Below are 26,446 nucleotides of genomic sequence, written 5' to 3' on the forward strand. Positions count from 1 at the left end.
AGCGCCCCGCCCGCGGGCCCAGGCGGGGACAGCGCGCCGAGATGGCGGCACCGGGCCTCGGCCTCCCGGCGGCCGGGGGGGCGGCGACGGCGCGGCGGGGGACACTCCTCCGCTGAGGGACACGGCCGCCCCCGCCCCGCCTCCCGGTGTCACGGCGCTGCGGGACGGGGCCGGTGCGCAGGGGACAGCCCGGCGGGGCGGGGCGGGCAGCCGGGACCGCTGCGCTCCGGGACGGGGCTGGCGCAGCGCGTCCCCCGTGCATGGGGCTGTCACCGTGCCGGCTGCCGCTCGGGGCTTTCGCTTTCGCCTGGTGAGCCCTTGCGATCTGCTGTCTGGCGCAGGGTTTGAAGCCCAGACCCAGAAATGAGGAAGGTTCTGTGCGTGGAGCCCGTCATTTTCATCTACATTTTTGCGTCTTCCCTGACGAGCCCGCTGGTGCAGCAGTTCATCTACCGGCGGCTGTGGGAGCAGGAGTACAACTCCACTTTCGTGAGCGACAGCAATGTCAGTCACTGCGAGCAGAATAAGAGCAGCCCGGCTTATATCAAACAGAAGGCAAGTGGCGGGGGAGGAGTAATAATTGTAAATAAACTCGCAGCCGGGACGTGCTGCCTCAGTATAACCCCCTGTTTTATAACCTTAACCTTTAATTCTCCAGAAAGCCGTAGTTTTGTAACCTGCTCTCACTTCACTATCTCCTCCCTCTAATGTTATGCTGTAGGTAGTGATAGCGCTTTAAAGACAAAGATTTGTCTCCAGGAAGATACTGAGACAAATTCGTATTTTAGCGGGAGCTGAAAATCGCCTGAGAGAATGGGGACCAAATTAGCATTGGGCTGACATTACCGCGGGTACAACTGGAGGCGGAGGCTCCTCCTCCCGCACCACTGTGCGTGTTGTGTTTGTGAGCCACCCGTTGTCTCTGTGGCTCCTACTGTTCTTTGGAACCATGTGAAGTTTAGCAAATGCCCTGTAATTTTGAGGAATAGTATCTAGCTTAAAATACATGTATTTCAGAGGAATTACGAAAACAAGGAACAGGGGAAATTAATTTTTTTTTTTTTTTGTGGTTTTAAAATGTGGAAAAAAATTTAACTGATCTATGCATGGTCAAATGCAGTTGATGGTTTGCCATTCAGAGTATTAGTCTGCCTTGCTGGAATACAGGGACGTCAAGATGACAGGATCCCACGGTCAGTTACATTTTTAGCACTTTTGCATAGTTCAGTGTGCTGGATAGCTAGTTGTTGAATGGTACCTCTTCCATTGCATTTCCAGTGCAGTTTTAATGCTACACTTAAGCAGAGCTAGCTGTGAGCTGCCAGCAGAAGTGATGGTCATTCTCCAATTCCCTTCCCCTTCTCACCCCATGTGTATCTCTCAGTTCCGCAGTTACAGGTTATGGTTTGGATTTGAGTAAGGCACTGATTCAACAGAAACCTCACCTCTTGTTTTGGAGTTGTTGTTCTTTGAATATTGTTTGGTTTTTTGGGGGTTTTTTTCTGAAGCAATACACTGCTCTGGCACACTCAGTGGCCACATGATTTCTGTGTTTAACATGGGAATAGCAGAGGGAACATATTTTCAGAAGAGGTGCAATAGAACCATACTTGTCAACAACAACTGGCAGTTGGGTTGGATAAAGGGAAAGATGAAACCACTGTAGGGTCACAAAAGTAAATGATTCACTGAATAAATTACACAGAAATTCGGGTCACAGAAAGAGTAAGCTGGCATTCCCTTACCCTGCTGAAAAGGTGGTACTTGAAAATTTTTGCTCACATCCCATATCTGAATCTCTGATGTGCTGCATATGTGCGAGACTGAACGCCTGAGCTTATCAGCCTCACTTGTCATATATAAAAGGAGATTGATCACCTTCACTGGAAGCATGTACCATTAACAAAGAAATAATTCAGGACTTTTAGTGTGGCATATGTTCTTTGTCATCTGACAGAAGCTGGTTTTAGTAGAAAAAATGTAAAAAGGTCAATAGAATTGTGGTCCAGCATGGCTTCTGGGCTGACCCATGGAGGTAATTACCAGTTATTGTTGGAATAATGCTTGTATGTTACTCCCAAAATGTGTTTTCTTTAGTATTAGCTCCCCATTTGATGCTGTGTCTGGTAATTTTCTCTAAGCATACAATTCTAATTGCAGAGCAGAGCCCATCAAGAAATCGACATTTCAAATACATCTTTACATTTTGCAACCCCCTCAAACTCAACCTGATTTTCAAATTGCCATCACCTATGGTTCAAGATATAAGACTTCATATTTTTTTCTCAAAACACTAAAGCAGAGTGCTTAATTTCAGCTGAAGTTTAGATAGCGTCTCTATATTCACACTTTACAGGTCTTTTGTTTACAAATTATAGTCTGATATTTGAGAACATGAGTCCTTCAAGACAGCAGTTGAATAATGGCCAACAGAACTTCTTCGTTTCCCTTTCCTGCCAAATTTCCGTTCCCTGCATTTCAGTGATTGCCAGTAGGGCATGAGCTTTTGAACAATTACACTCTTGTCTGGATGCCTTGCTGCATTTTTATTCCACACTAGTTACCATAGTGTAACAATGTAGGTGCTCAAAACACGCATTAATTTAAGTGCAGATCGGCCTCTGTGCTGAGTAATAGTCCTGTGTATGGGCCAAAGAGTAGATCCAGTAACCTAATTCCAAACCCTTTCGCAATGAAGTGCCAAGTAGGTGTTCCAGATTTTCCAAGACCTCCCTAACCTAAGCCTAACTGAATTAGGTTTATAGATGTTCTAACTATGTTAGATGTTGCTGTAAGGCCCTGTGTGGCATTGATGTTTAAAAGAACATCTCTATTAACAGTTAATTTAGTGTAAGTCTTATGTTCTGAGAATGAAGAAGCTTTATACTAATCTCACTTATTTCAAAGCAAAATGTAAAAGGAAATTGAAGACAAAAATCACTTGGAGCCTGCATAAAAAGTAGAATATAATTCAAAATGATTAGTCTTTGCAAAATTTGGATTAATTATTTTTTACAATTTGAAAAAAATAGTAATAATAAAGTGAGTTTGAAGGTAATTTGAATATAAACTGAAGCATTCTGATCACCGACTTAGATAATGCTTTTTTAATATCTCAGAAAGAGCTGTATTATTAATCATTAAACATTGGTTATCATCCCATTGATTTATTATCCAATCCATTAATTCTTCCTTGCTACTCAGTAATATTTTATCTTATGAGCCTGTGAGTTATCATGTCCTTTATATTGTTCAATATCAGGTGATGCACTTCTCTCTTCATTTAATCCTTATATAAGTTATTTGCTTCTTTATTTTCATTTTTTAAATTTTGAAATAGGTGATTGTAATATCTTTTTCTGTCCACTGTGAGTAATTTTTCAGAGTAGAGTGAATTTGCAGTTTAAAAAACTAGACCCTTCTCTTCAAATATATGTAGTTCCATTGATTATTTAATGGAGTGATTTTAAAGCAGCTGAAGGTTTGACCTATCATTTTCTATATTCTTTTCCTTTGGCTTTATAAAACCATAAAGTGAGCAGTTGCATGCCTTACACTCTAAATGGATTTTTCCTGTACTTATGTCTGTAGTTTTCTTTTGGGTAGACATCAAGTTTTTTTATCTCAGCAAGTTCATGGTCACGTATGTTACCTGGCTGTGTAGCCATGTTTTGTGTGTTACACAATTTCTTCCAAAAAAAGGACACCCAAGTTTTGGGTTTTTCTTTCTTTCAGTCTCACACTTCATAATGGTCTATATGTTACCTGGCTGTGTAGCCATGTTTCTTCCAAAAAAGGACACCCAAGTTTTGGGTTTTTCTTTCTTTCAGTCTCACACTTCATAATGGTCTGGCAATAATCTTTGTATTATGTGATTAATGTGGGTTGAAATGATACATATTAAAATTTAATTTTACTTTTAACATAGTAGCATTTGTTTGATGCTCATGGCTTTGAACAAGACAATCCTAGTAAAGAAGCAATGTCTGCAACTATACGGAGTTCTTTTTACCAGCAGCAGAGGAGTTAAAGATCAGAATAATGTTTTCCATCTCAGTTTGTTCAGCCTTCATGGTTTTGACCCTTCCAGGGTGACAGCATTGCTGGCGAGTTACCAGGATGTCATGAATGCTAAGGCAGTCAGACACCATAAGGGAAGGAGCAAAAGACTTTGGAGTGCTGGGGATCTTGAAGGCTTACCTTGAGAACCTCAGGATCAGTTGATTTTCCTCTTGTAATAAAACCTGGTATCTTGTAAGAAAAGGAAGAGATTGAATGAGAAACTCATGGTCTCTGCCTGTAAATATAAATATGAATTTATAAAGCATTCAGCAGCTTTTAAAATTGCCCAAGTACATTCCTGTAAGTTTTAGGGTTTTCATCATTTTGGATGCTACTCTGTCAGGATTATGTTAGCTACAGAGGAGACACCTGAAATGTGAAGTATAGATGGTTTGAATACAGGCTGAGAATGGTGTGGGCAGATTTGCACAAGTGTACCTGTTGCTGATTGAAGAGCACCGTGCCTGCCCAAGTCAAACCTCAGAAAACTCCAAAACTTTCACAAGACTTTAGTCCCTGCATCTGACTCTTTATCTTAGCTAGTATAAAGGGTTTGTATGAATAAAGTTCCTTCCAGGTGGTTGTCTTTGAAAGGGCTGTTGTGGCTGCTCTCATCAGATCTGCATCTATGCAGTAAAAACAAGATCTGAATTTGCTTGCTGAGTGTCCTTTAGCAGCTGGCTTCATAACAGTTTTATTTTTTGTATTGAACATTCTTTAGTTCTTTTTTTCTGCAGCCATTCATGCTCTGTTAAATGATTGGTTTTCAGTCACATTTGATTTTTATACTTCTGTTAAAAAGAACTCCGAATTTTTTCCCATAATGGGTGTTTGTGGAAGCTGCTGTTCCTTATGTGTTCCTTAATCGCTCACTGGCTTACTACTGATTTCTGAGTAGTATTAAAGTAGCCCAGTGCCCTTTTGCCATACCCTCTATTGAAGGAGATACTTGCAGTTAAAGATACTTACAGCTCTTGTAAGTGCACGTTGAAAAGGATTGTTCTCTTGTCTACATTGAAACTTCTCTGTCAACAGTACTGGTAAGACTGTGTCTTAAGCTTTAAGTTTTGGGTTAAAATGTAACAGGGAATGTTTGAGGCATACTGAAGATCAAATTACAAAAGTCTGAATATGGAAGGTATTTTATTATAGCCTAGTATATCGAAATGTCATATAATCTTATAAAACTACAATGCATGTATTATGTTTTATAATAGTGTAATTTATAATTTGTAAACATGTACAGTGATATTCATTATATTGCATGCTAATAATTATGTACGTAATATTGTAACAGATTTTTTTTTCAATTTATTATAGTATTTACAATTATTTTTATTTTCTCTTTGCAGGAAGTTCAAGAAAAAGCCTCTGTTTTTTATATGCAGTTGGACTTAACTAGAGCCATTCCCAGCCTTATAGTGGCCTTTGTCATTGTAGCTAATGGGGATCGCCAGGGACACAAAAGGTCTTTAGTTTTACCATCAATGGGAGCTTTGATTTCTAGTATGAGCTTGACTGCAATATCATATTTTTCCTTGCCACTCTCTGTCCTATTTGCAGTCGCATTTATTACTGGACTGTTTGGGAGTATAGCAACTTTCCTTGGAGGAGGCTTTGCTTACATAGCAGAGGAGTGTCATGATGAGAAGCAGAAAACAACACGAATAGCTGTAGTGGATTTGATTTTTGGAGTTGTGTCTGGATTAGCAGGACTATCATCTGGCTACTTTCTAAGAGGAATAGGCTTTGCATGGACATTTGTGATAGCATCTCTGCTCCAAGTCATTAATATAATCTATATTGTATTTTTTCTGGAAGATACCATAGGTGTATCTCAATTCCAGCATGAAGCACCAGTATCTTGGAAAGAACTTCTTAGGGAGACGTTTTCTGGAGTGTACATGCTTTTTCAAACTGCCCCTTCTAAAAAGAGAATTTTAATAATTGTGTTACTTTTTACATTTATGGCTTATTTGTTTACTGTGCTGGGTGGGACTTCACTTTTTACACTGTATGAACTGGATGAGCCACTCTGCTGGAATGAAGTATACATTGGATATGGAGCAGCTGCATCTACTTCTGTCTCACTGACCAGCTTTTTAGGAGTTTACTTATTTTCCAAATGTCTTAAAGACATTTATATTGTCTTTATTGGGATGTTTTCTTACATTGGAGGAATGATCATGGCTGCCTTTGCCAAAACTACTCTGCTCATGTTTTTAGGTGAGTTCAGAATCAGTTGTTCCACGGCCAACAATGTATATAAAAATACTGCTGTTATCTGTAGTAAATGCAGTTGTTGGATATTGAACGTGCCACCTTGAAAGGGTGACAGAGAGGTAAAATATAAATGGTTGATCAGACTGATCTAGGATTTGATTAAAAGATGAACTGTGTGGAGAAACAATGGAATTACCGGCTTATGGTCTTAGTGCTGTAGAAATAGATTTGATTTATAAATTTCTCTGTTCTTGGAGAATTGTGCCTCAGTGCACTTCTAGTCTGACTTTTCTGTTGCCTTTTACTGTTTGGGGAACTAAGTGTTCAAAAGTATATGACTAATGCAGTTGCAATATATTTGTAAATTCCCGTATTTTAATTAGTTCAATGTCTCTTGGCTGTTTACAGTGAGAGTGCCATCTTTGTTCGGCTTTATGCCTATTCCTGTTCTCCGATCCATGCTGTCAAAAGTGGTTCTCCCTGGTGAACAGGGTAAGTAGGTTTGTTTTTAAACAATAAAATAATATGGTGCTTCAGAACAGAGATGCACAAAGATTACCTTTAACTAAATAGATCTGTATTAGTACTTTAAGATTTCTTTTCTTTCAAGTTCTTTTTAATATGAACCTGTGTCTTGATATTAATAAAAGGTTCTGTTTCTGAATTAAATATAAACAACAATGTGTTAAAAACTACTGCGAGTTTCAACTTTCAAACAAAATACTGCTCTTAAATTAAAGACCATGGGGAACTTGAAGCAGAAGAAAGTGCAATATTTATAAGTGTGATTTCACAAGAGCTTCTACATTCACAAGGTTTTGGCATGCAGAGAAAGATATGTTTCTGTTATTTAGTCAATTTCTCACTTACTAGTTTAAAAAGGTAAGCAGTAGGTGGTGAATCTTCATAGCACTTGGAAACAATTAGACTTGTATCCTCAGCTATGGAGCAGGAACCAAACTTCAGGCCTGTGGCTTCTAAACATGTCCCAAGAAATGTAACATAATACTTCTCAAAGCACTTTCCTTATGGAACACAGAAAATAGTATGTCAAGCCTCAAAATATGGCTCAAATATCCCGTATTTTGCTTTTGAGGAGTGTGCATTTTCTAGATTTTGGGAAACATATACTTTCTAGAAAGATCTTCCTGAGTTGCTTTGTTGGGCTTTTTCTTCAAGATTAATCTCCATACACTAAAACAAAGTTCTCTTTGTACTAGCTACGCTAAAATGCACCTCTGGTATTGAGTTTCTTGGCGTTCTTCAGGGCTTTGGCTACTTGAGTAGTTTGATGCAGCAGTCAGGTTGCCTCTTGTCATCCTTTTCTGCTTACCTAGTGTGCTTTTGGTTATGGTCCTGTGACTATGAATACAGCTCAGGAAAATGTGTTCAACAAGACACTCACAGGATAGACTGCCACCCCAAAGGGTAGTTCAGTCCAAAAAACATTTGTTTCTTTTCAAAAATGAGAAGGCAGTGGTTTTAAGCTGAACCAGCAGTCCTTGTTGAATCAGTCTTTTCCACATATAAGAGTGAAGGTTAGAGAAGGAAGAAACAAGAAAGGGAAGAGTAAGAATGAAGAAGAGAACTGGAAGGGGTAAAGGATGGAGACATGCTCAGCATGGTTAGTGAGGATGAACAGGTTAAACATGATGTGATAAGCAAATGCAAGAAAGTAGGCATGGTAACAAAAATAGTAAAGAAAAATAGTTTCCATTTCAAAATGTGTTATTTGTTGGTTTTTTGCTAGCATTTTGTAGGAGTTGCCACAGAAGACACTTTCGTAGCAAAGTATGATTGCCTAGTGCTTGTAATTTGAATACTTGCAAAAATACTGTCAACAGATACATCTTTTGAACCATGTTTAAAAACTTCAGTACTTTGAAGAGGTTTTGTTTTGTTTATAATTTGCCCATTTGTTTTTGGCAGGTGCTGTGTTTGCTTGTATTGCCTGTTTAGAAGTTGTGACCGGCACAATGTCAATTTCACTTTTTAATATTCTCTATGCAACTACTGTTGCATGGTTTTCAGGCTTTAGCTTCCTCCTATCAGCAGGCCTTTGTCTAATTCCACTGTCTGTCCTGTGGTAAGTACAGATCAGGAGGGTTCTTCTGACTGCCTTTGCCAGTAATTCATATTTTGACATGAATTGCAGCTGAATAGTTTTTAGTGTGGTAGTTCTCAAACTTTCCTATCTGCTAGCTTCACACCTTTTCCCCAACCCAGCCACTTTCTCTCAGCTCCATGCTGTGAATTTTCCCCAAACTGAAGATAACCTGAATGTACTGCCAGTGGGATACACTATACCCTTGACTGCACGTGTGACTTCCTTTGGTTTGAGACCTTTACATGGTCTTTCTTCCAGGAAAGCCTTTCCCACAGATCATGTGAAAGGCATGAACTTAATTTTGCAATCTGAGCTTTTCTAGATGCTAATGAGGGTTATAAACATAACAGTCACCCACTGGGTTTTATGGAAAGCTGTCTGTCCTGGACTTTGTTCAGGGGTACCTTGTGGCCCAGTGCCATTAAAATCTGTAAAAGATTTTAAAGCCCAAAAGAATAAACCTCTAAACATGTTTTTAAAAAAGGCCTCTACAGCAGTTGTATAATCTAATCATATCTAGTGACCATCTGGTAATACAGACAGTGAAATACCATTCATGAGTACTCAAAAAGATCACTTTACATTATTTCCAGTATAAATTATTTCATTTTAGGATGCTGAAACAAAAATCTAAATGACAGAAGAATCAATTTTAATTAGATAGATTTACAGTTGGAGGAAAAGTTGTTTTTCTTAAGAGGGTGGCACTCTGGCTGGAGACTTGTATATTTTTTCCTAATACTTAGACCTCCCCTCTGTCACCTTTTATCTCTGCATCAGCTGCATTTTAAGATTTAAATAGGCAGTGATATTGCTGTAGATTTAGAATCTTTCACATAATTTCAAGTCTATTCCTGCTTCATTATAATTATTTACACAATCTTTACAGAGAAGCTGTACTAATAGTAATTTAAAGTAGTGATGGGTCTTAGACCTGAGGGAATTGAAGCAAAGGGGTCTTGCACATGAGTAGAATACTTTCCAGTGAAGTAATAAAATAATTGAGAAATTCAGTTACCTTAACAAAGTCACAGTAAGTATTTGTTCTATTAAATATTATCTTTAGTTTAGTTCAGTGTAAGTAGAGAAATTGTCTATAAAGAAAGCAAACTCTACAGCAGAAAAGGAAACATATTTACCATCAATCGGTCCATCTTGCAATCAGTACTGTAGTACATCATCACCATAAATTTCTGAAAGTTAGATTTCTTTACCTTCTGTCATTAGTTTCAGATATCTGACCCTGTGAATGCACCTTTCTTTTTAGAGTGTCATGCATTGTTGCAGTTGGAGAGCAGAAAGGTTTGTTCCAGTCTGTAGCAGGCAGAGTAGTTTAGTACTGCTGCTCAAGGCAGCAGTAATGATATTGTCTGACCTATGTAATTAGGGCAAATAGTGTCACTGCTTTTGTGCCACAGAGGATGGCTGCAGAGAGCTATGCTGTGTGTTTGTTGGTGCTGAATCAGCATGCTATACTGAATTATCTCAGCTAAAGATGCCTGTCTTGTCTTTGTCTTACAGCTGGCTTCTGTGCACAAGCTGGAATGGGGAGGACTTGGCTCTGCTGGTACCTGAAGAAGTATCCAGCTTAGAGAGTGCTGATAGTTGAACAAAGGATCCACATATCTGGGATTTCTAATCTGACATGCAGTGGCACAGATAGTTATTTCACACAGAAACCAAAGAGATAACACAATCTCCAAGTGGCCCTGCAGCAATAAGCACTAAATTGGTACCAAATCTCTTTTTAGCACTTGACTAAAGCTAGCTATTAACTATGGAAATAGGCTGACAATTGAGATTAATGCTGCTTCAGCATGAAGGAAGAAATAAGGTAGGATGATACTTTTTCCACTCACCCTTTCTCAAGTTTGAGAATGTCACCTGTGGAGAGTGATGCATCTTGTATTGCTCTTAAGTTGGGTGACAAAGATAAGCTTCAGAACCCAGAGGACACTGGCAATTCTGCTGAAGCCATTGCAGCTTGTGCCAGCTGAGAATGTGGTCCACTGTGTACATCTTGAAAGGCCTGTCTTAACAGTGAAGCCACAATACTAAAATTACTAAACTAAAAAAATAGTTTTTTTCAGAAAGCAAACTGGAGGCAGTACTTACACCTGCCATAAGTACACTTACTGTTCTACAGCTAGCAGAGTGTTAGTGTAAGTTTAACATAAGATCTGTGGACTTTGCCTGTGACTTAGCTCTTGAAATGGATTTTCACACAGAACTGTCAGAAAATTTCTTGCAGAGAAATCTTGCGGAGTGTGAAGTTCAGCCTAAACCTGCATTTTACAGAGGCCATATTGCATATTTATCATTTTCCATATATTAAGGACTGTGTACAGACATCTCTGACTTGTCCCAGAGATACTTCTTGTTTTCTAGTTAAGTTGGTACTTAGCTTAAATGTTTCTTTTAGTGAAAAGCTGTGATAGCATTTCTTATCTGTAGAATTTATTTTTTTAACAACCCTGAAATGAGGTGACAAAATCAGAATCATTAATCTAATCATCTTGCAACAAATGTAGCATAATTTATGAATTTGAACAGCACTTCTAATCTTCAAAGCACTTTACAAATGCTATTCAAAACATCCTTCCATAATAGATACTATCCTCTCAGTTGCATAGAGAGAAATTAACAGAGAGGACCGTGACATGCCCAGGGCCCCAGTGCAAACTGGTGAGACTGCCAAACCTAGCAATCAGTTTCTGCACTGAGTCCTCACCTTTTTCCTTAAGATCTTTTAAGTAGAAATTATCCTCAGTATTAGATTCTAGAATGCACAGCACAGCAGAAGTGTGAATATAACCCCAAGGTAAGGACCACTCCCATCTGGTGATTTTGTTAAGAGTTTGACAGCCAATACTGTCCTGATCTCTCCAAGTTGTGTGTGACTCTTTTCCCCCAAAACAGATTAGGTAGAAAAAGCAAAACAATGGAATGTGGTTGCCATTTAGGGAATTAAACCTCTAGGAAAGCAACTACAATGACTTCACATGCACATGGCTTAGCATAAAAATGCAGACAGACATAGCATGTGCTGTATAAAAAGTGAGCTGCTTACAGCCACTGATACCCATCCTATGAACAGAGACTCCTGCAGAACTTCCCAGTGGTACTCCACCAAAAAACAGTAATACCAAATCATGATGATACTTTTATAGATCCTTTATAACTGAATGATTGCATTCTTTCCAAGTTATGTATCATGATCACAGAGAAGTCTGGAAGAAGGTTCAAATAAGTTAAAAGGACACCTTACAATATTCAGGAGACCACTATCTGCGCATCACAGGTGAAAACAGGGCCATTTATCCGGGCCAGAGGGAATATGCTAACACCTCTAGCTAGCTCTTACACTTCTGTCCTGAACTGATGTTGGCAATTAAAGATCATTAGCTTTCCTCTCAGTAGTTTAGACAAGGGCCAGAAAATAAAACTGCTTAATGCCTTTGAGGTGCCCAAGCTACTGCCGACTTATTGGAAACATGAGCTGAGTTCTACAATAACCAGTGGGTCCAAAACATAATGAGTACTTGTAGAGAGATTAAGAAAACACTGATGTAAAGGATTTTAGCACAAACATTACATTGTCTTCCTTGCCTCTTCATTATGCAGTTATGTAAGGCTTTATGAAATTAACTATTTCACACAAAACTGCCTGGAAATAAAAAAAGCAAATGCAGAAGGGATGTTGCTCTTCTTCCGTGCACACCTCTCCTAGTACTTGGAAGCTCACAACAAAGTGAGCTGCTTGCACAGTGGTGCTGTGTCAGTCCAACAAGCACGAACACCTCAGGAATGGCTTTGTTATGATTTGATTTAACTGCACAAAGTACGTGCTGTTTGCAGAGTATTTCTGGTAGATGGAGCATTTAGAACTGGCTATAAATATAGGCCAAAACACATGGAGGATATGAACTGTGTTTTTAAAATGCCTCGCATGGTGGAAGCTGAGGAACCAAGTACTAATATGCATCAGATTATTAAAGCAAAATCTATTAAGTTTATAATAATTTCTTTATTTGTGTATAAAGACATTATTTTGACATAATAATAAAGTTTGGGTTTTTTAACTCTGTTGCATTTGTAGTTCTTGTGCTTTTAAATTTTGTTTTTTGACAAATGGGCAATGACGTGACTGATAGAGGACTGTTAGTGTAAACAGGAGCAGCACTATGGCATCATGTTTTTTATGGTCATAACACAACCATTAGAGCAGAAGATGTGCATTTGCTTCCCTCCTGTGCCTGGGGAGGGGAAAGGATGCTGCCTAGAACACTGGCACCAAGAGGAGGTGGGGAGTTGCAGAGTAGGGACAGCACTGCCATCGGCAAGAAGTCGTGGTGGGGGCTTGGGTTGCACCTGCCAGAGCAGCAGAGCTGCAAGTGCCTTCCTCCCCTTACCCAGGCCAGATCCATCTGAGCTCCAGCTCCAGTGCCCAGCACAACCCAACTCTGTGGGTTGATCCGTGCAGCACCTGCTTGACAGAATGAGGCTTGTACAAAATGGGAGGAAAGGGCTGGGGCAGGAAGCCCAGTCCACAGCCCAGCCCCCTGCAACACTGAGAAAACATAACCCTTCCTTTTCACCTCAAAAGATTTTTGCCTCAGTCCTGCTTGACTCCCATTTCTCTACTAACAGCATAAATTCTCACACAGCCCTCTTACTCATACTATTTGCTTTCCAGCCTGGCTAGCCCCTAGGATTAGCTTCCTTGCAGACATAATGAACAATGCAACTGCCTGGCTCTGAATATGGCTTGATCTCACCCAAGATTATTACAAAGTATACTAATCATTGAACAAAACCACCTAGAAATCACATGCAACCTCCTAATCTGCCTCTGGTTTTACACTGCACTAATGAGAAACTCAAGTAAATTACTTGTCTTAATGTAGTTTCGCTCAGATGCAACAGCATCCATCTTTCAGCCAACACTAGGAAAGGCAAACCAGATAATAAACTCAAGTGGGGAGCTGTAAGGTATCAGTAACTGTGTCCAATAGTTGGATGGCTCTGTTTTCTTGAGCAGTACAGGTAAGATGGCAGATCTCCTAAAAATCCATGCCAGCACCTTTAACTTGTCCCAGACCTGGCAATATAATCTCTCAGCTTTTCTGGCCTGAGCCTTGAGCAGTACAAAGCCTCCTGAACTCCAACCTTGCCACATAACAGTTTAGTTTTGCTTTTTTATAAACCAGCAGCCAACTCTGATATTTAATAAAGATTATCAGCTCACAGATGAGGACAGCTGTAGAAAACAAAAATGTGAGTAGGTCTACACTTGCATGTTCAATTTATTGGTCCTCTCTTTAACTTCCCTAAGGAAAAAAATTAAACAGCTTGTACTGCATAGCACAAACCACTAATCTCGGCAAGTCTCAAGTGACAAAAAATTTTAGAAGCTTCATTTCTTAAATGAAACAAATTTAAATATAAAACCCAATAAGACCACCACTAAAGTGAGTCATACTATCATCTTAATGTTTCCCAAATGCTGCAATGTTTTACATATAAAAGCACTACAAAATTTACAGGACAGAAGCTAGAGGTTTTGACCCAAACATATAGGGAATTTGTTGTAGTTATAAGCCCACTAAAAAGCATAACGGATGTTTGCAGTTGTGGAAAAAGGTTTATAGCAACATTCCTGTTCAAATGATCTACAACAGAATGCTAATTATGTTCAACCAAGTCATTAAAACTTGCTGAATAAAGATAGTTCCTGTTTTAGAAATACTCTTTCAAGTTCTTCATATCTGACAATAGATAACATTTTTTGGACCACAGAGTATTTCCTGATATGCCACGTTGTATTAGCTGCCTTGCCAGATTGATAAAACATATACACGTGTATGACACCAGAAATAGTTGTTACAACCCTGGATTTAACAAATAAAACCACTTAGGCACACAAAACCCCTTACAGTGGTCTGCTCCTTTAAAATATGTATTTAAGTATAAATCTCTCATTCTTCCTTAATTAAGATCTGATTTTTGTAAACCCACGAATAATTATTTCTGCATTTGTACCACCACATCTTCATGGCCTTACTGCAGCAGCTTTATTAAGTACTTGAATAATTCTGCATTCTTTCTTAATACTAAAATACCTAGACCTGGGAGCGCTCTTTTGGATTATGTTCAAACAGATTTTAAAACATCCCTTTAAACCCCAAGTGGAACTTGCTTCTACTTTCAGAAACTAAAATACCCTCTCAGGGACAAACATGAAAAATTGTTTAATTCCACTCTTACAGCAATGCTTTCAATTCTACATAAAACTTAATGGCTCACTCAAATAACTGTCAAGAGAGGGCTACAATGTATGTAACTAGCAATGCCAAAGTTAAAAACCTTTAAAGATATTGCAATAAAAGGGACAACACTGGGTCATGGATAAGAGATTCTTGATTTAGGATTAAATATATTTTGAAACGCAACAGCATTTATAGCAAACTTTTATTCAATAGTTTAAAAAGTGTATGGAAATTTTCATGAACAAAGAGTTATGCAACGGAAAATACCTTCCTCTTCCCCCATGAAATGCATTACCACAGTAGTCAGTTTTAAAATGCCTGGGTATTTTTGAATTTCTTGTATACATATATAGTAGTTCCATATTTAAGAAGCTATTGTCCTGAGCAGTTTATGAAAAGGCATTATTTAAACTACCTAGTTACAGGACATTTGTATGATTGGCAACAGGTACAGAACAATTTAGAGACATTAAACATTTAATGTGCCTTTTCATTAAGGAAGGCAAGTGATAACTAGGTCTGCTTGCTAAACACTGTGAGTGTCAATTTAGTACCATGTACTTAGATCTGAGCTAGAAAGACACACACAAAACATTTTTCTGAAGTATATTTTGTTACAATAAACCAAGTTTGTGCTCCATCATCATGTGTGGTTCTCCCATAACCTCACTCTGGGAAGGATCTGAAAAAAGAAAAGTTGACAGTAAGAAGCCTTTACCAAGTTACAAAGACTAACAACAACTTATGAAGGTGAACATCTCTTTTCATAATAATGCTTAGTGCAACAGTTACTTGACTGATTTTTGACAGTGTTGCAGAGTGCAGATCTGTAACTCAGAAGCCTCTATCCAAAGCACTGACAGAACACATATATTGTGGAACAGCTTGTTATAAGGACACACACACATTTCAAATAAAACCAACCAGGTCTGGATAAGCACAGACTCCAACTGCCTGAGCCTCAAAGGGATTACACCACAAGTTTAGTGTTTGAGAAAACTCAAGTCTGACTGAGGATTTTCTCCATAGTTGCCCTACATCTCTTTGCATCACAACTTCTCTAACAGCAGAAGGGAGTTCTCCCTTCTGTTAGCAGGGACACATTCCTGGTTTCTCTTCTCTGCCCAGCTGCCTACTTTCACAGAATAAATATCTCTGAGATTTCCTCCATTCTGTAAAGACATTAGCCACTGTCCTCAAAGGCTACTAAGGAATGTGCAGAGGACACAAGAGACCAATACTTACAGTATGAACTCCTTTTCTACACAAAAAACTAAAAAAAAAAAAACAAAAACGCCCTAAAAAAATTTTAAAAACCAACCAACCAAAAAAAAAAAAAAATACAGGGCCAGCACACATGTTGTGACTGTTTAGAAGAAATACACTTTTCTTTATGGGTGTATCAATCATGTTTTCCTTCCATAAATAAGACATATTAATGCCTCCGATTCCTCCAGAGACAACAAAAATATCTAGTCCACTTTCTGATAAATAAAGCCTACCCAAAACCACTTGCAACCCACTCACTCCTCAGCACTCTATAAAAATCTGTTTGTTGTAAGCAGTGGTAAATAGCCAAAATTCTACCAATTATGTTCAACATAGCTCTATGCTTGTGGAACCACAATAGCCCAAGATTCCTTTCCTTGGTCCCTCTATATCCATCTCAGAAAATAAGCCCGGATTTGGGCTTATTTTCATGCCTCTAGATTCAGATTTGTTCCTCCATTATTTCCAGCTTTCTATCCCCCTGCTATTTCCCTTCTCCTATCCCACTTTCTGCCTTCTTCCGTCTCCTTAAATACAAGCTAGAAGTAATTTGTTCAAAAGCCACTTTCCAAGTTTATTCTATTCCACACATACCAATAGTCAGCAGGCTACCATGCAACTGCAGCCTGTTGAGTTCATTTGAGCGAGCCTTTCCCCTGCTAAGTACCTGTTTCAATAATCCTCTACCTCCTCCCTAACATTCTCTTCTTAATTACAGAATGTAAAAAACTTTGTAACCTCTGCTTGACAAAATCTGCACAAGTACTTTAAAAGTTTCTGAGGAAAGAGGCATACAACATACATGCATAATCTACTCCTCTAGAAACCCAGCCTACAAACAAGACAGCCTACTGTCTTGCTCAATATTTCAGAGTAATTTCCACATAACTTACAGCTGAATTACATTTATTTCTCCTTCCCCAGTGCTTCTTTGCTTTTATGATTAATGTCATCTTTTGCATTTTGGGAGTTTAATTCTCTTGTTCAGTAGAGGCAAAGAACTTCACAGCTCCCAAATTTTACCTTTAAATGTTTCCATAATATTAAAGCCAGAATGTATTTACCATTAAGGATATCCTCAAAACCAATGCATTCATCATTCCCCCTCAAAATATCCATTGCCATGTTTGAGCTGTGAAGAAATGGTAGACGCTGGACCTGTAAAAAAGAGTTCAAGCAAGAGTTCAAGTCTCTGCAAGTCTGAAATATAAAGGGTTCTTACTTGGATTTCTCAGTCTGAAGTGACTTGGAAAAGTCAACAGGCAGAAAAAACAACACTACTGGCACACAAACACACACAAACACCACCATCTTCTTTTAGTTAACTGTTTGAGAAGAACAGTCTTCTAACAGATTTTTAGTTTTCACTGTGGTGTAGGTAGTACAGCAAATACTGCACTTTAAGAAATAAAGTACTTTTTGTCTACTCTGTAAAGCTCCTCTCACATAAAGTTGGGGAGGTTCACTGCAAACCTCCAGACCCTGATGTCAGTACTGGGCAACTGATGTATACTGCAGAGTTTGGGAACTACATTCTAAGCCTCCTACATCTCTGACACAGGTCAGGAATGCAAGACAAAGAGCTATATTGACTTTCACAATCAAACATAATCCTCCTTTTAATTAATCTAAATCATAATTATGTCTCCAAACTCAACCAAGTCTTAAGCTTCAAGTCCACTCCCAGTTACTTTTAACAGTCTTCAGTACCCTTGACTCACAGTATTTCCAAAAAAATTTCAAGTAGCACACATAGATTTCAGAGCATAAATTTTCTGAGAATGCATTCACTGCTACTAGAGATACTTCAGCTAAAATACAATAAAACTTGTATACCCAACATGAATCTTGAAGTGAAAAACCTTCTCATCACCGTGTTTCCCCCACCCATCTCTCAAAACCACCTCTGGAGACAGACTAACAGGACATCCTCACCTTCCTCATTCTCTGCAATGTGCTAATGTTAGTTAGGAAAAAGAGTCCTCAAGACAGCACAGCTGAGACCAAGGGATGTTTGCGTATCTCACATCCTGACTTTCACACCTTCAGGACCAGTGACTTCTTCCAAGCTTAATGCAGCTCACTATGTATCACCTTATCACTCAGAGTACAAAATTGCTTTAACTCACTTGGAAAACCTACTCATAGTAGGTTGACAGCCTTCAAGACAAAAAAGTTTACTAGGACCAATTATCTCACATCCCGACTTTCACACCTTCAGGACCAGTAACTTCTGCCAAGCTTAATGCAGCTCACTATGGTTTAGTATCACCTTATCACTCAGAGTACAAAACTGCTTTAACTCACTTGGAAAACCTACTCATAGTAGGTTGACAGCCTTCAAGACAAAAAAGTTTACTAGGACCAATCAGCTTTCCATGTTTCCCTTTCTCCAGCTACTCTCAATCTTAGGAGAAAAGAAGGAAAAGGAGACAGGCTCAGCTTCTCAATTAAGAGTTAAAACCTTTGAACTTAACTCCCTGTAGAGCTCCCTTGATCTTACAACAAAGGCTGAGGAACAATAAGCACATAGAAAACTCTCTGTTTCAGGTTTCACATTACTTCTACATCTACTCCCAAATCACTACCTCCTTCAGACCCCTAAGTCTCTTTTCCCTACAGCTGCAGAGACTCCTTCCCGTGAAGGTCATATGTTCTGCAGGAGAGAGTCTTAATTTTAGGAATTAATACTCAATTCCTACTCCTGTTTTTCCAGGAAGCTATTCCACAGCAGGGCTAGAGCAGTTACCACTTCACCAAATAACCAATAAAAGAACAGCAGCTAAGAGGTGTTAGTATATGGACTGCTCTAAAAACTAGTAATTGCACTGTTTGGTTCATCGTTTTTAACAGCAGTTTTTTAACAGTGAATTAATTTCCTTCAGAAACATAAGGTATCTCAACAAAGAAAGATATCTCTGAAAGTGTCTCTGAAAGCATATTTCAAGGTAAACATTTTTTTTCAAATGGCCTAAGTTATACCAGTTAGATAAAAATGCTCACCTGTTTCACTGCTCTGAATTCCATCTGCAGCTTTAAAGGTGCATGGATTCCTTGGATGTTTCTCAGTGTGGCAAAGTTTGTTTTATCTTGATTTAACTGGAACTGTCACAAACAATATTGATTTTATTTTTTAAAAAAAAAGTTACTTGAAAGTACAGCCATAGAATAAATTTGTGACATCCTACTTAAAAGAACATGCTCACTGAATTTCTATGTAAAAATTCAGTGATACTATCAAACATATCTCAAGCATACAGGAGAAAGTGATGCAGTAACAGTTGTTCTGTGAAGCTGAAATTGGTTTTTTTGCTGGATTTTATTCCACATTAATAGCAGAAATTTTGTTATTTTTGATAATCAGGAGATGTAACACCACCAAGTGGTACAATTTTGCACTACTTTACAATAATATTGTCTGAATGAATAGGAAGCTAAGTCCAGCTTAAAGATCTGATTTGATGTCATTAGTTAGTCATCAAAAACTACTTGAAAATGTTTGATGTGCTTCTTTTCTGATCAAGCAGGAAAACAAAGCACCACTTACAGTCCTTATGATTGTGAGAAGCAAAGGAAAACTCCTATTTTCCTCAGCTGCTCTCAAACTTATCAGTAAGACAAAGAAAATCTATTTAACAGAGACTTTTTAAAGAAAAAGTGCTTACTCATGTATACTGAAGTACAAAGAAGTAAGTTATATTAATGTTAAACTTAAGCTTAAATAATAAAAAAAAACAAATCTCTAATTTTAAAATCTCTACTCCATCACCATGACAAAAGCCTATTATTATGAGAACATCATATTTATGAGAAGGGATCTCAAAAACCAACTCAAAAATACAAGTCAAAGATATAACAAGCATTTTCTTTGTAACAATCTATATTGAATGCTCTTCAAAAGGTAGCAGAAAATACTATTTATATGCCACATCCTAATCTGGTCATTCTGGTTACATTATTTTTCCATTTCTTTTATTTTATAGAGATAAGGATTTTTCTATAGAAGAGACATTTGGTTTCTACCAGTGCTACCTGAAAAACCTTTTTAACATTTATAGCAGCAAAAATAACCGTAACTATCTCAGGCTAAATTAAATATTTTGCCATTCAAATGAACATGAAAATAATTATTAAACTGGCCTTAAACTTACAGAAAAATTAACCAAATGTGGAAGAAACAATTTAGAAGACCCACATACTTCTTAGAGGATCACATGGCCTGTTTTATTTCTGTGCAATTTTGTCTCTTTAGCATGTGATCTTTTAATTAATTATCCAGGTTTTGTATAGCAAGAACAGAGTTAAAAATTAAGTTATAGCAATCACTTTAAAAAAAAAAGTCAATTGACAAATAGCTCTGAAACATTAAGAGTATTTATAAATAAACTCAAATTTGGTGTCACAAAATCATCCTTTTAATGGAAGGCAACACTAACACTGGCTAAAATCAGAATGGATTAGACATTACAGTCAGACCTTGTCCTGCTGTTCAACTTACCAATTTGGAACATTCTATCAAAATAACATCTTTGCTTCAGGCCAATTTGATACATCGTATCTTCTGCACTGACAAACAGGCACCAGAGACACTGAGCTCAACCAGCAAGTCTGTTCTCCCTCTACCTTCCACAGACACTTGTAATGGTCCATGAGTGAGCACTGAGCCAGACAAGACTGCAAACACTTATGATAAACTGTAGGTGTGAAATGCCTAGATGGGATCGAGCAATTTATGGAAATATGTACGTGTTCACAGGCTGACAGTCTTAGTCTGAAGACAGATGGTAAATCTACAGAGAAAATGGGAGGATCAGCCTCCACGAGGTGACAGCTGTGTCCCTGGCCTACCTATGGTGGCTGCACACACACTCCTGGATGACTAAACCTGACCACACAAGCCCCTGCTTGGAAGCCTGCTTACACACTCGAAGTGGGGAGAGATATGAGATTAATATTGAACAGCCTTGCCAACAATGTTATTTATATAGATAAAATGTTACTATTGTTGAACAGCTTCATTCTGTTAAATTGGATGACTAAACCTGATCACACAAGCCCCTGCTTGGAAGCCTCCTTACACACTTGAAGATATGAGATTAATATTGAACAGCCTTGCCAACAATGTTATTTATATAGATAAAATGTTACTATTGTTGAACAGCTTCATTCTGTTAAAGACCCTGCTCATTACTTGCTACTGTACAAAGCAGTCCAGATAACCACACCTTAATTCTGACTTCATAATTAGTAAAGAGGGAAGATGGCTACATCTGATGTTATGCTTACATTCTTTTCTGTCAACTCCAGTGGGTGGCTGGGCAACAATTCATTTTTCACACTTGTAAAGCTAGAAGAATAAATAGAAAAGACATTAACTTCAAATTAATTGGGATATGGTTTTTTAAGTTGCATTCCAAAACCAATCTCAGATACAAACACCAGCCCACAGAGACACACAACTAGCAAAGTCTGAACTACAAAAGAAGAAGATTAATAGTAAAGCAGCAAGTAAAACCTCTAACTACATCACTACCACAAGAAAAAGTCTTCCAAACATCCTTTATGCCTGACAAAACAGAATGTTTTTCTTCCTTGATACCTTCCAGAAAGATTAAAATACTAATAAATGAAATCATAACAGATTTAATTATGTCCAAGCTACACTGTATATTATTTTGAAGCCTCCAAACTTTTGCAATTGAATATTGTACACACCTTCCCCCCAATGCCAGTTGTATGGCATTTTAAACTCATGAACTTATTCTGGATTCATTATCCAAGACAGAGACATAAGTTTCACACTCAGGTAAAAATGGCAAACTCCAAACTATTTTTATTATATTCCTTTTGGGGTTTGTCCCATTTCCCACAGTGTTATGGCACACTCACAGAAATGCATATTAAAAATATCAGGTATTTTTTAATTATCAACACTTTGCTGTTTCTTTTCTAAAGGACAGTATCACAGAGGTAAATGCCTGTCTGCAACACACCTGCCAAGAAACTTCTGTAAAAGCCAACATTTAGCACACACTGCAGTTCAACACTGCCTGTGACACAGCTCAGCAAGCAAAAGTGAAGCGTACCCTCTGCGCAGAAGATCATGACCTTCAAACAGCCCTGCAGCTGAAACGTCTGCAAGTGAGATATTATCCTTCAACAGAGAAGCAGCACCTCTGGAATTCTGCAACAACAACAAAAAAAAGAAGATTACTTCAACAGAACCAGTCCGCTTTTGCATGGGCCATCAGGCCAGCCAGATGAAAGGAAGTGCTTGAAGACTCCTTAAAGTACCTCTGGACAATCCCTAGACTTTAGAGTTTCTTTAAAATAGAGGCAAAGCACCCCAAAATATAAACTGTACACTAATATGGAATTCTTTCAGAGAGTCTGATGAAAACTAAAGGTACTTACAACATTTTTGTATCTGGTTGACCCAGATCAAGTTAAACTCACAATATATTCCCTGTTTGTTCCCACCCTGGGCTGCAGGGATGGAAAGGAAAGAGGCAGGTCCTGACAGCTGACAGGACAGAAAGGAGCATTCCTTCATTTACTGCAAAACTGACACAAGATCAAATTTAGCCACGGTTTGAGGCTGCCAGGAGGAGGACAAGGTGTATTCCAGCAGTCTAGCGTGCCAGTTAATAACTGAGAGAACAAAGGAAAGCAGTAACTTGTAGCAGATCACCTCAAGTCCACCGACTTACCAAGTACTGCTTACTAGTACTCCAGGCCACTAACTTCTCTCTAACCTAACCAAATTTATTGAAGTGATTTTAGGATTGTTCGTAAAAACTGCTCCACCAATAGGGCAATACAAACAACAAAAGGTGACAGCAATAATCTCTGGAAGGTGACAGCGATGAGCAGTTCAGTGCAAGGGTTTGCCCAGCAGCGCTGTCAGATCCAACAGAAAATTCATGCTTACAGCTAAGATCTTTTGCACAACGTGTGGTACAAAAGGCGCCTCCGGCCCCCCGCGCCCGTGAGCAAACCCGCCATGGCCGCGCCGGACCCTATGACTCAGCACGGCCCCGCTGCCCCCGGAGACGCCGAGAGAGTGAGGGGAGGGTTATCTGGCGGGGGCGGCGGGGCAGGAAGCTCGGTTCGGTCGGGTTTGGCTCGGTGCAGCCCGGCACAGGGACACCTCCGCCCGCCCGCCCGGCGCCGCCGCTGCCCGCACTCACCATCTTGAGCCCCCGACGCGCGCAGCCACTTCCGCCGCCGCCGCCGCTCACTTCCGGCCCGCCCCCCGCCTGCGTCGCCGCGCGAGGGGCGGGGCCGCGCGGGGCCGAGGGGGCGCTGAGGGCGCCGTGGGGAATAGCGGCCGGGCTGCCTCGTGTGGGGCGTGAGGGGTTCGTGTTCCGCCCTGCGCCCTCCGTCGCCGCGGGGGCGGCGGGGCAGGAAGCTCGGTTCGGTCGGGTTTGGCTCGGTGCAGCCCGGCACAGGGACACCTCCGCCCGCCCGCCCGGCGCCGCCGCTGCCCGCACTCACCATCTTGAGCCCCCGACGCGCGCAGCCACTTCCGCCGCCGCCGCCGCTCACTTCCGGCCCGCCCCCCGCCTGCGTCGCCGCGCGAGGGGCGGGGCCGCGGGGGCGCTGAGGGCGCCGTGGGGGTTGGCGGCCCGGCTGCCCCGTGTGGGGCGTGAGGGGTTCGTGTTCCGCCCTGCGCCCTCCTTCGCCATGGCTTTCTTACTCGTAGGTCTGTGCCTTGTAAAATGAACGCGCTGTTCACTGAAGCACAGAATCAGCTAGGTTGGAAAAGACTTGTGAGACCAGCGAGTCCAACCCATGACCGGACACTGCCATGTCCACCGCGCCATGGCGCTGAGTGCCACTGACACCTCCGCCCGCCCGCCCGGCGCCGCCGCTGCCCGCACTCACCATCTTGAGCCCCCGACGCGCGCAGCCACTTCCGCCGCCGCCGCCGCTCACTTCCGGCCCGCCCCCCGCCTGCGTCGCCGCGCGAGGGGCGGGGCCGCGGGGGCGCTGAGGGCGCCGTGGGGGTTGGCGGCCCGGCTGCCCCGTGTGGGGCGTGAGGGGTTCGTGTTCCGCCCTGCGCCCTCCTTCGCCATGGCTTTCTTACTCGTAGGTCTGTGCCTTGTAAAATGAACGCGCTGTTCACTGAAGCACAGAATCAGCTAGGTTGGAAAAGACCTGTGAGACCAGCGAGTCCAACCCATGACCGGACACTGCCATGTCCACCGCGCCATGGCGCTGAGTGCCACATCCCGTCCTTCCCTAAACACCTCCGGGGACGGGGACTCCACCACCTCTCTGGGCAGCCCATTCCAATGCTAAATCACCCTTCCTGTGAAGAAGTTCCTCCTCGTGTCCAACCTAAACCTCTCCTGACAAGACTTGAGATCGTTTCCTCTTGTCCTGTCGCTTGTCACCTGCGAGAAGAAGCTGACCCCACCTGGCTGCACCCTCCTTTAAGGCACTTGTGGAGAGCAGTAAGGTCACCCCTGACATCTTCTTCTCCAGGCTAAAACTCCACGTCGTTCTCACCTGCCAGCAAAGCCCAGCTCTCGCAGTGCCACCGTGATCCCAAGCACAAGCTGAAGTTGGCCAACACCTTCCCACAGCGGATTGGGGCAGCCATGCCTGCTGTGGGCAGCTTTTCTTGGTCAAACCCATCCTGTCCCGCTCTGCCACAGGCAGCAAGAACTGCTTGGGTGACACCAAAAGCATCACGGTGCTGACAGCCTGAGGTGCTGGAACCAGGCAGTGATACTTCCAGAGAGTTTTCCATATACTCCAATGCATAGCTACACATGTGTATCTGGGATATTTATATATTTTATGTATTTCTTCTGAGTCATGTAGCTCATTCAACCCTTTAGCTTTTAATTTAGGTTATGCTTAGTAACCCAAAATGACCTGGTTTTATAAATTTTATATGTGGCAATTAAACGCCATCTCTCTCATTCACGCACACAGACACAGAGGCAATATTTAAGCAGGAATTTTATATATGTTTTAATGGCTCTCAGATTTGTAAAAAAAAAAAAAAACTGAAAAATGAATACACATTATACTCCATTTTCCTGTTTCTTGGACAATATCTGTACACCTCTTAAATCCCCCACCCCCCCCACATTCTTAACCCAAGTTCTGGCCCTTTGTATTTAAGTCTTAGGTTTAAAGCAAAAACTTCAAAAGAATGAGAATGGAGGACTGGAGTTTTTAAAATCATTTTTAGGAAAATGAGTACCACAAAGGTTTCTCTGATCTTATAATTATAATGGGTACTTGGTTATTGTGGTGCTGGATTCATTATTATAGAATAGAAGTGAATACAAAAAACAAGTTCCTGTTTGACTGCAGCTTACAGAAAGCTAGGTTTTGTCACTAAATGTATTTATTTATTGACGGACTTTGTTGATCAGGATATGACTGTAGAGATGAAACATCTAACTTTCAAAGTCATTCTTGCAGGACACAGACAGGATGCAATCACTCCATGTACATTTTTGACATCACTGCGATCCACAGTCTAGGCTGCATAACATAAAAGGGCATACGTTGCAAGAAAGAGCTGGTTTTCCTTTAGAGCCTTTCACACTAGGGAAAACTTCCAGACATAAACACAAATCACACACTTATTTTTTTCATCAGATTACCAAGTATTTAAAATTGGAGCGAAGCTTGATTTCTTTCACAACCAACTTTGCTTTAACAACCTTACAGTGAGCATCTTGGCAGTGGGTGACTGGGTGCCTCTCTGCAGCCCCACTGCAAATACATTGGAGTCGCGCAAGCAATGGTCGGGCTGACCAAGCCGGGGACCAGAAATGAGAGCCCGTGGTGAGCGATGAGCACTTTGGCAGCTCAGAAGCAGTGGGTGTGGCTGCCCTGCGTGCTGCAGGTGATGTCAGGGCTGCCACCAGCACCGGGGACACCAGGGAGCAGACAGGAGCCCAGGCACACAGCGCCCTGCGCGCTGAACCCTCCCTGCCGGGAGCTGGCTGCAGGGCTGCATACTCTGCCCCAAGGCATCTCCCAGGCAGATGGTAACACGACAGAAAGTGACATGCAGTCACTGCAGTTGCTAAAGGGGCCTTCTGGTATGGGGACACTCTTTTAAGAGGATGTGGACACCTTAAAATTAGTGTGAAAATTACTATAGCTCCTCTAAAGTGGTGACTTCCTTAAAGTTAGGATGATGAATTTTACATGTTGCCTTTAAAGATGAACTCCAAATGTTGTGGGGTTTTTTTGAGAATTATTTTAATCACTTTGTGTAGAGGAGGTCTGAAATGTATGACTGTTTCATGTGTTTTCCGGATATTTTTTACCACAGAATTTTTGGAATGTCAAATCTGGTCTTTTTTGTTTAGCTCTGGACCTTCATTAAAGATTCAAGCTATCCTTAGACTATGGATACTTTTATCTTTTGGAAATGGGGAAGTGTTTACTCTTTTTAAAGAAAATTATACTGGTCAAATGGTCTTTTATCAGTTAAATTGGAATTAAAAACTAAAAAACCTCATTAAAGAAATCTTAAACA

The 26,446-nt window shown here is 40.5% G+C and overlaps 2 protein-coding genes across 2 annotated transcripts; one reads left to right on the top strand and one right to left on the bottom strand.

Annotated features, from left to right (window-relative positions):
* Positions 1–144: 144 nt before the first annotated feature.
* Positions 145–12,479, top strand: SLC46A3 (solute carrier family 46 member 3). The gene is made up of 5 exons (XM_039718773.1): positions 145–555; positions 5,415–6,288; positions 6,694–6,777; positions 8,215–8,371; positions 9,914–12,479. The coding sequence occupies exons 1-5, from the start codon at positions 364–366 to the stop codon at positions 9,999–10,001; spliced, it is 1,395 nt and encodes a 464-aa protein (XP_039574707.1). The 5' UTR covers positions 145–363; the 3' UTR covers positions 10,002–12,479.
* Positions 12,480–14,815: 2,336 nt separating this feature from the next.
* Positions 14,816–23,871, bottom strand: LOC120506786 (proteasome maturation protein). The gene is made up of 6 exons (XM_039718774.1): positions 23,818–23,871; positions 22,017–22,114; positions 21,217–21,277; positions 18,934–19,035; positions 16,995–17,088; positions 14,816–15,343 (listed from the first exon to the last, which is right to left on the bottom strand). The coding sequence occupies exons 1-6, from the start codon at positions 23,818–23,820 to the stop codon at positions 15,276–15,278; spliced, it is 426 nt and encodes a 141-aa protein (XP_039574708.1). The 5' UTR covers positions 23,821–23,871; the 3' UTR covers positions 14,816–15,275.
* Between the last annotated feature and the right edge of the window lie 2,575 nt (positions 23,872–26,446).

Source organism: Passer montanus, unplaced genomic scaffold (assembly GCF_014805655.1).
Source record: "Passer montanus isolate IOZ18808 unplaced genomic scaffold, ASM1480565v1 scaffold4, whole genome shotgun sequence".
Taxonomy (NCBI): Eukaryota; Metazoa; Chordata; class Aves; order Passeriformes; family Passeridae; genus Passer; species Passer montanus.

Bases quoted from the DNA above. Each gene is read 5' to 3' on its own strand.
- SLC46A3 (XM_039718773.1), top strand. From the start codon at position 364: ATGAGGAAGGTTCTGTGCGTGGAGCCCGTCATTTTCATCTACATTTTT. The intron at 556-5,414 runs GCAAGTGGCGGG...TTCTCTTTGCAG, and splicing joins CGGCTTATATCAAACAGAAG to GAAGTTCAAGAAAAAGCCTC. The intron at 8,372-9,913 runs GTAAGTACAGAT...TTTGTCTTACAG, and splicing joins ATTCCACTGTCTGTCCTGTG to CTGGCTTCTGTGCACAAGCT.
- LOC120506786 (XM_039718774.1), bottom strand. The intron at 17,089-18,933 runs GTGAGCATTTTT...TCTTTTTTACAG, and splicing joins AATTCAGAGCAGTGAAACAG to GTCCAGCGTCTACCATTTCT. The intron at 15,344-16,994 runs GTAAATACATTC...TTCTTTTTTCAG, and splicing joins TTTTGAGGATATCCTTAATG to ATCCTTCCCAGAGTGAGGTT.